The 10065-nt window shown below is 42.7% G+C and overlaps 1 protein-coding gene across 1 annotated transcript; it reads right to left on the bottom strand.

Annotated features, from left to right (window-relative positions):
• Positions 1–672: 672 nt before the first annotated feature.
• Positions 673–8128, bottom strand: cdk5rap3 (CDK5 regulatory subunit associated protein 3). The gene is made up of 14 exons (XM_076298400.1): positions 7996–8128; positions 7565–7613; positions 7208–7339; positions 7001–7101; positions 6856–6904; positions 6485–6663; positions 6018–6154; positions 5580–5724; positions 5249–5356; positions 4841–4922; positions 4309–4397; positions 3340–3545; positions 1698–1869; positions 673–786 (listed from the first exon to the last, which is right to left on the bottom strand). The coding sequence occupies exons 1-14, from the start codon at positions 7999–8001 to the stop codon at positions 721–723; spliced, it is 1521 nt and encodes a 506-aa protein (XP_076154515.1). The 5' UTR covers positions 8002–8128; the 3' UTR covers positions 673–720.
• Between the last annotated feature and the right edge of the window lie 1937 nt (positions 8129–10065).

Genomic DNA, 10065 nt, shown 5'->3' with positions numbered 1-10065 from the left:
CATACAGTTAAGGCTCTGTGCTCCACTGTGTATCAGGTTGTGTGTGTGTTTGTATGTATGCGTAAGAGTCTGTGTGTGTGTGTGTGTGTGTGTGTGTGTGTGTAAGCGAGGTGAGAGCGCTGCTCTATCTACGTGGAGTCATTGCTCAGCGTCATCGCCCGCCGGGAGGCACTGGTGTGCCCAGCTCTGCTGTGGCCGCAGCGAGACCACGCGACGCGACCGGTAATGAGGCGTGTCATTCGAGCACTGCGCCTTGATGAGGAGTCATGGCATGAATGAGAACAGAAGCCATGGGACCGAGAGTGGGGCACTACATGCCCCCACACAACCATCCGACATCCACACAATCCAGCCAGCTAGAGTTCAATTGCATTCTCACCCACACAAAGGGCAAAGGGGAGAGAGAGCCGTGAGAGGCACCCGCGTTGCTGGCTACAAATTAGACATCTATAAATGTCATCTATAAATGTATCTCTTCTAAGTTAAGGGTTGATCATTGATAAAAATGTTTTACAGTTTTAAAGCAACCATGCAGAATGCGTTGGTGCTGAAGGTTCACGGTTGGCCTTAATTAGCATTCAAAGGGGCTTTAATACAGTGAAATCATTATCAGTCTCCCTCCTCTTCTATTGGCTAACGACCCGTTTTTAAGAGGAGATCATTGCACAAGTCTGGTCATCAAATAAAATATTTATTAATATGAAATAACACCGTCTCTGGTCAAATATTGACACCCATCAGGTTAACTGGCCTGTTGTTGTAGCGCTTTGAAATGTCTGCTTCAATCTGCAAGGGCACAAAAACAAAACAAAGCACACAGTCAGGCACACATGCATACACAAACACCCAGCGTCACACCAGAGAGGCACCAAATTATTAGTACGATACATCAGGTCACATGCCTGCCATTTTCCCCCAGAGATAATGAAGCATAATGTCATAATTCACTCAGACATATTCAGAGCTCACTATGCTTATGTTGATGCATGATTCAAAATTAAATAGTCATTATCTTTGAGTAATCCCAGACTGGCCCCTTCTTCATATCTTATGTTGATCAAATAAACTAATTCAGTGCTTTGGACATTCTGAGCATGGACTCAGATAACAGACATATGACAAATGGGTTGGTCATCTTTAGCAGAGAGACAAAGTTAACATTGGTATTTATTTATCTATAAAGCTATTGTTAGAAAGTTATTATCATAAACTTCAACTAAGTTTGATTGGAATTCTAGTTCCAATTAGACTAGATCAAATGACTGTTTCCCTCAATGCTCAAGGTTCCTTATATTCATTCTGAGCTGGGAAAGTCCGCCCCAACTTCCTGGAATAATCTTCAATCCTAGAAAAATGAACTCTCTACCGTCCTATGGTCAATTCATACCTATGTCAATTTGTAACTGTTTTAATGACTTTTTTTCTTTCCCCTCTAAAATGTTATGTCTTTTTACTGTTTATTTGTTTTGATTTGTTTACTATCTACATTTCACTACAACTATTGTGTACTATTTTATTTTATTTTAAAGCGATTGGAATTTCGCCATCATTGAAAATGAGGGCTACCCTCAATGAATTTCTGAGAATTAAATATTAAAAAAGGCTGAATGAATGAATAAATCACTCCGTATGAATTCAATAAGTGTCCCACTGGTAGTACTGGGGCTGATGCTGCAGAGGAGGCAGGGGTGTGTTACCAGTTTGCGTAGCTCCTGGATGCGTGCCGCCAGCAGGTCGACGCGGGGCTCCAGTTTGGCCTGCTCCTCCAGAGCCTCCTGCCTCTTCTCGGCCAGGTTCGTCCGCTTCAGCAGCAGGATGTCCGCCTGCTTCAGCTTCTGACGCAGCATCTCCGACACACGCTCCACATACCTGAGACACACACACACACACACACACACACACACACACTTTAGCGTATCCAGGATGTTTATAATTATGATATACAAGAAGCTTTACTACCCCATTTAGAGGAATCACTGCACTTTTGACAACTTATTAGAGTATCAAATAGTCTGGTGTTACATGCACCAACTGAGTGAGATAATGGTATGACAATGTTTCACATGTTAATTATATATAAACAGCTCAAACTCTGAAACCCCTGTGAGCCCCAAAATATCGAGCACCCACGCGTGCCAGCTTACAGTCCCAGCTAAATTTACATTCATTTAAATTCAAACATCGCAGTCAGTGCTAACTGGAGCGTCTGTCATAGTCTGATTGCCTATGTCGCTGTCAGTCTACAACGCTGTCAGTCCCCTGCTCCATATCCTAACCACCAATCAGAGCGGCTCTCGGAAGAAAACTCCTCTTTAGACACTTTCCTTTCCACTTTTAACAGCAATGGTGAGTCAAAACAAATCCGATTCTAATTTTTTGTAGCTCTATGGGCCTCGGTGTTGATTGGATGTTTTTACAGTGTGGACTTGCTATCTTCGTGTATGTAACAGCGATAGCCTAGTGTCCTGATTCATGTGTTCACTTTAGGCCTACTAAATAGGCTAATCAGGTGGCATGAATTCTTACTTTCCTGGTGTCTCGCAGTTTTGTGGTAGGCTGTCAGTTAAACTTCTCATCTCCAATCATATTGGTTTTATTTATGGTTTGTGAGAAGTGGCACTGTCCTGAGCTGAAAAATATAGCCCTTCACGGCTTTATTATTGACTTAAAGGTATCAGCGATAGCAGGGATACGTCACTTCTGTTGATGTTCAAACAAAACAGAGAGCTAGCTCGCTACTCCCTCCCCCGTGCAATTAAAACTCTCCTAATCGTGCATCTCGTCGGTTATTGGTTTCTCACACTTTATTTTGCCTCTGAGTGGGTTGCCAACCCTTGTTGGTAGCAATTGTTTTTGTGTACAGATCTCGGAGCCTAGGCTGCCTACAGAGACGTGTTTTTTTGATGGCCTGCTTATAGGGCAGACAGCTAGCGGATCATTAGGAAAGATTAGATGAATGTGATCATTTATGTTTGGGCCTTTTTTGGGCCTGAAATCGCTGATACAGTACAACCTTTAATAAGCGTTTGTGTGTGTGTGCGTGTTGGCTGCTGTTAATTTCCTAAAGTGCTGAAATGCATACATTTTTGGACTACTTTTTTAAAACTCGTACGGGAACAATTCATAAATGAGGTTTATTTTGGGCGTGGGTGTTGGGCATTCAATTGTTTGAGCACCCACTGACGGAAACATAAATTGGTGCCTAAGGATACAGCACATTATGATACATAAATTAAACTATTTAAAAATTTGCTCTGCTGTTTTCCTGCTCTGTGATCAAAGTCGACGGCGAGCCTGTGGGATGTGGATGTGATGTGATGTACTGTAGGTGAGGCATACCGCGGCGAGGCCTGGATCATGAAGAGGTGCTGCATGCGCAGCGAGGTCAGGCGCTCCACCAGAGAGCGCACCTCGGCCAGCATGGCCGCCACGCGCAACGCTGTCTGCGCCTGGATGACCGAGGGCGCTAGCTGGAACTGGCTCATGGAAACCACGTCGCCCTCCACACTCATCTCGCTCAGACGCTGGACCAGGAACAACTCCACCTACACAGACAGCACACGGCAGAACGTGCACGTGGATCAATGCAGACGCTTGTTTACATTGTGTATGTGTGAGCACAAGTTCATGTTCTTACATATAAGTGAATATGAAATTGGACCCATGTGGGGAATGTCCAAATACCTATACAAATACCAATGCTCCTTAGGACACAGAGAATCTACACGCAAAAAATCAGCACCAAAAACACAGACTACACTCAAAAATGACACACACAAGGTTTGGACAGTTTCATCAACTGAACAATGTAACGATCTGATCACTGGACCCAATATAAAATCTTCCATTCATTATAACAGATATGGAAACTGGGCACAGGGCAGGCAGTATGTGTGGACAGAATTAGGTGGTGGGAGAGGGTTGGTCTTCTGGGGCTCCTGTATATAATGCGTTTATCCATGGCTACATTTCATGTCAATAAGACCTTTGAAATTTGAACTCTTCAACTGACTGAAAATCAATGTGGCAAAATCAGATATCATATTGCAGGATGATTTTGGAAGCCCCTGTAAAAACTGCAGTTTGTCTTATCCCTTTACAAAACACAATGCTTCAGCAGTGTTATGCAGCAACTTTGGTTGGTTTAGAATGACCTTGTGGACACTTTGTGATGAAGATTAATTTGAATACACAATACAATACACACTACCGTAGCTGGTCAAGAATGTGTTTTTGGCCCAGTGTGAATCCTGTCCATGTCAGTGTGAACAGCAGTGCACAAAAAAACCCCAAGTAGACATTCCGTACCTCCTTCAGCTCATCAATGAACTGGCTGCGTGTGTGTGGGGTTTCTAGCAGAGTCAACGCATCTTCACCCCTCGCCACGCCCTCTGGACCTGGGAATAACACACACACACACACACATATAAATAAAACATATAACAATGGATCAGAGAGACAAAGTCCTCTCCAGTAAGATATGACAGCCACCTCTGACCATTTGTGTAATTTTAAACACAAACACAAATTCAGTTGGAATACTCTTTTATTTAGAAAACTGATCTTATCATGCAAAATCAACCTTTTAACTAAAGTGACTAAAATACTGCTCCAAATAAAGGTCTCCAGTCAGTCTTCAGACTTTAGAAAGTGACAGGAGAAGCAAAACAATGACACCATGTGGACTTAATAGGAAGCACTAGTTGAGTTACTTCACAATGAAAGTAAAGCGAAAATGAAATTAAACTTTAATGACATGAAAAGAAAATTAAACATGCAAAGCTATTACTGCTCAAATCGTCATAACTAAATGATGATGTCAAAATCCATCAGCACTCACAGTCTGTTCCTGCGTCGACAACTTCAATCTCTACAGGGACAGCGGCACTCTCTCCCCAGTCAATCCCATCCGCACCAGATTCCTAGCGGGAAGAGGACAAAATTAAACCTGTGGAAAATAATTCAGAGGTGACAACAATGTGCCTAATTTACTCCAGATTTTGACGGGATTGAGTTACAAAGGTGTAAGATAATCATACTCTTTCACTTCAATATGTAACCATACCATGCAGATCAGTAATGAAATGACCTGAACTAAATATTTCTCTGATTCATTTCTTAATATTTCTACTTAATACGTTGACTGAATCCCCAAATGTTATAGTCTACCTCTGAGACTGACACAGCCCATACTGGGTGTAGTTAGCCAGGGACCGGGAGAGGGGGTCACTTCAGCGTGTTCTCTTACCTCTGCCCCAGGATCCAGACTGATGCCCCAGTCCACTCCGTCCTCCACAGTGATCCCAAAGTTCACATCGGCCGAGTCTGTTCCTGCACCTAGGTCACCCCAATCAATCTGAGGCAAGACAATGGATTATGTAAACAACATATATACATTCACATTCACTCTCTCTTTCTTTCTCTCTCTCACACACACACACACACACACACACACACTCACACAAGTATGTTTGTATTTTCACAATACTTAAGAATGTTCATAGTCCTGATTTGTCCTGTCAAGAAAATGTGAAATGTCAAAAGGCAATCAATTTTTGGAGGTCAACACAAAAGCTCACCACTTCCTCTGTGACTGTGTCCGGTGGAGCCTCCTCCACCACAGGCCTCTCGATGACTGTTGGCTCCTTCCCCGTCCTCCACTCGTACACTGTCGTGTTGCCCTTCTGCTGAATAAACTGTAGCATGGGCAGAACTGGCTCCTGCCTGTGACAGCACAGAATCACACACACACACACACACACACACACACACACACACACACACACACACACACAGAGAGAGAGAGAGATAGACAGACAGACAGACAGGGAGTGAGTTGTAAGTTGTGAGTTCCTTGAAAGATTATGAAAACAAACTCGAAAGATGCTAAAAACAAACAAGCACAAATCATTACTTCACCATCACCAACATGTCTTTCTTCAAGCTGGTGACTTTTAACTACTTGCAACACGGTAAGATGGACCCAAGCGTGCCTTTTACTCAGTGCTGGGACTCACCAGTCCGAGACAAACTGTGCAAAGGCCGTGTACAGCTGGATGAGCTCGCCCAGACTGGCGGCGTCCTTCCCAATTTCCCCCAGAGTGGTGGGCAGGTCCGTCACCAGAGACTGGAGCTCCCTGGCCACATTATCCCCCTGAATGATCAATATACACAGACACCAGAACAGGACATAGAGCCCATCTTTGAGTTTTGTGTGGGAGGGTGTGTGTGTGTGTGTGGTGTTGTTGTTAAGTCCTCTGAGTATGGATACCAAATCTGTTTTGTTTTGTTATTATTTCCATGATCGTACATTAGAAATAAGAAATATGACAGGCACTACAAATCCCTTGCATATGAATAAACAAATCACTTGCAGTAGAAGTGTAAACACAACAAACCAAACCTCCATTGCCATAATACCTCTACATTTGCAACCTTCAAATAAGTGGTTTGGGGATGTGCATGTTGTCCAGTGTGTCCTCACCGTGATGCCGTACTGCTTGCAGGCAGCATAGTACTGCTCCCTCATGACGGCGGCTGAGTTCTGGCACTCCACCTCGCGGCGGCTCAGCTCCTGCTGGAGCTGCTGGGCTTTGGCCACCTGCTTCCTCAGGGCAGGGCCCTCATAGCTCACACTGCGCACCATAAGGCTAGCCACTTCCGCTAACACACACAGTGCAGACAAGGAGAGGAGACACTAGTCAAGGTGTGCGGTGAATGACATTAATTAAAACTCATGAACAGGAATCTACATTCAACACACCTCTAGAATACATGTAGATTTTTCACATTTGTTGCCAGGCAACTAGTGCTATGTGATTATATCTGTAGAAATGTTTATCCGAGTAAGCTTACCCAAGTAAGCATTGTCTTTTTCGTACAAGGACACGATTTCTTGCCAGTCCTGGTAAAGAAATTACAAACACGTGGAACACATGAGACAAAAGAGCAATGCTGAACGCCCCACAAGGACACGTGGCTCTGGTACATCTGTACTCACCTTCATTCTCTGAGATGAATATCTGCCAAAAATGTTCTTGGAGGATGCCTCGGTTCCTTTCAGAATTTCCACTATCCTTAGGCAGTTAAAGTAATGGATGTCTGTAATAACATAACACATTGAAGTTCAGTGTGGATTGTGAGGTTTACTCTTTTTACTTGATTCACTCCATCAGCATCCATTTATCACAAATGGAGGACCACTTACGGGATCCCGACAGAAGCTGTTTAATCTCCTCATTCTCTGGCATATCTTGAATGGCTGCGTTGATCTTCTCTCGGATCTCTAACATGGCACTTTGCCATTTCAATGTGCAGTGTCTCCGGTCAACCAACCAGTCTGCAAAAACCAAGGATGAAGCAACAGTTACAAGGAGTACCATATGGAGAACTTGGCAAGTAGCTTATGCCTCAACTGTGCATATTAGCCAGACAGATGTTGTCTACACTGCAAAAATCGACCAACCAAATATATTAAAACCCCCAACACGTACATTAATTATGCCATCTATTGTAACTTCTGACATGACAGTAGAACAGAATGACCGTAGGTATTTGGACATACCCAGAAGTTTACTGTTTTGGATGTCGATAGGCAGATTCTGTATATTTTTCTGAAAAACAAAACACACAGAACACTGTTATTACACACTGCCAACATAAAAAAAACGTTGCAGTTAAGAAGTCTATTCATTTGTGATGCAGTGCATGCTCAACTCCTCTCATTAGTCTGCAACATTCACCTCATTCATTCAACCGCGGCATTACATGATGTTCAATGTGCTTTACAATTACAACGATCAAACGACTCAAACGAAAACGAAGTAGCCTACTCTAAGTTCTGCAATTTCTCCAGACACTGCCTTGCAGTCAGCTGTCAAATGCAATGCATGGTCTTCAACAGTTAGCTAATGTTAGCTTGCGAAGATATTATTGCCTCGCTAGCTACTTAAACAAGTTTTTAAAAATAGGCAGATAGTTTTCCCGTACACCCACCTCCATTGTGTCTTCAATGACATAACATTATTTATAATTCAAAACAAAAGCGTGGCAACATTTCCAATTTTAACCACGTTAGCCTCAGTGGTTACAGTACGCTTCCATGCTAAACTGTGATGTTTACAGAGAACTGCCACGTCAAATTAGTGTAAACCTATCAGAGCACGAGGTTAGCAGAAGTGAAAGGAACCAATTGAAAAACGTTTTACTGCAGCAAATAATTCTCCTTTCCCTGTGATTTTCACACATGCCAGCAGATGGCATTCCTGCCTAGAGAAACAAACTTCTATTGTGTTGTCCTGTACGTCTATCTGTGCAGAGAAGCAGCAACCAGGTGCAACATCATTACATAGAAAAGAAACCTATTTTAAGGTGAATTCATTCTATAAACCTTATGATCTTCCACAAGAACAATTTCTATGAGGGTAGCTTTTTCTGTGTTATTCTGTGTTATAATTTCTTACTCCTCTTTTCAAAGAGCTCTCATCACAGCTCCTTCTATAGAGGCTATATGTTTGTTCAAGAGACATTTATGGATTTCTGTGTTTGCTCTAAGTGAAGCACCTTATCGCAGGTGTCTGGATTCCAAAGAACTCTCTTGATTAAGCACGAGGCTCAAGTTTATGACTGGACCTGGTGAAACATCTCAGTGGCATTCAGTGAAACTTTCCCACTTCACACCTAAAGGTGGTCTCTGGTGCTTGTCAAACAAGAGATTACAAAAAAAAATTTGCTGAATAGAACAGTAGGAGAAATGGTTACTTAAGGGTTGACAAAGCCAATGAGAAAGAAAACAACAGTCAACCTGCTTTAATAGTACACAGTCGATAGGTTTATAAAGTCAGATGCTTTGTGGCAGGGCCTTTTCTGGTGCCAATGGACCTCTGTGGTCACTGGACGCTTACTCGGTGCAGTTGTATGATGATTTCCTGGATTAATTTCAGCTTTGTACGGACCTAATGAGCTTAACACAGTCAAGAATTCAACCAAATTCTTTGAAGTCTGACAACCATTGAGATGCTTCCCGCTCCCCTTCTGTGATGGGCCAGGCTCTGTTGTTGTCACAGATTCTCCAGAGACTGTTCTCATTGCTATTGAGAACTATTTCAAAATGTTATGTGTTTTATGTGATATTTGTGTGTGATGTTATTTCACAGTGTGAGTCATTATCTACTTTCTATCATCATGACCATGAGTCATCAAAATATACAGACCTCAGGATAGTGATTCTGGTCGGGCAGGAACAGGGAGACCCTTACACATCAGGCAAGTATGCTGAAAAGCTGTTTAAACAGAGCTTATTTATTACACTGACGGCCCTTTTCTTCCACCTTGTTCGGCACAGTGTATCAGAATTTTAATCTTAAGACGCTTAGCCTTTAAGACTTGGATGGAAAAACAAAGAATGGAACAGTTAAGGGGCGCCATGGCATGGCTATAAGGCTTCATCCCCTCTTATTTGAATGCATTCAAATGGGCCAGTAGCCAGGGATGGAACTACATGTCTGATTTCCCTCGTAAATGCAAAACTTTGAGGCCATTTCGTCCCTTTGACATCTCAATAACATGGTATTTGTGATCGCTATCGTGAAAGAATCTTAAGTTTGAACCTAAATCAGAAGGCTAATTATAGGATGGTTCACAACAATTCAACTTTGTCCTGTGCTAGTTTATTTGCATATGTCCAGCCCATAATAGTCTGGTATTTACCCTTTATGATTAGTTTGAAATGAGCATTAAGTGTAGTACTTCAATATGGTACTGAGTACCACAGTTGGATAAGACAAAGTGAAGTGTATCTATAGTAAAGTGTTTACACCAAATTACTCCCAGCCCTGAACCTGATGCCTATATGGGAGGCAATGCCAGCTGTGTTTGCATACAGTAGTGTGAGCTGCCATGGCATCTGTACCTCTTTGTTTGAACAAACCAACCACCACCCCACCCCCTGGCCTAACTTTTAATTTGGCCACATCACAAGAGAGCAATAGAGATCTCCGCAGAACCATAATACCAGAGAAAACCACTACAATGGAAAGCGTGAGTGAGTCTTTTCGCTGGTACACT

Source organism: Alosa pseudoharengus, unplaced genomic scaffold (genome assembly GCF_046254945.1).
Source record: "Alosa pseudoharengus isolate Yale_2024_CS ecotype anadromous, Long Island Sound unplaced genomic scaffold, YU_APseudo_1.1 YU_APseudo_1.1_scf_21, whole genome shotgun sequence".
In the NCBI taxonomy this organism is placed as follows: domain Eukaryota; kingdom Metazoa; phylum Chordata; class Actinopteri; order Clupeiformes; family Clupeidae; genus Alosa; species Alosa pseudoharengus.
The sequence above is the reverse complement of the archived record's forward strand: the minus strand, read 5'-3'. Positions and strand labels throughout refer to the sequence as shown.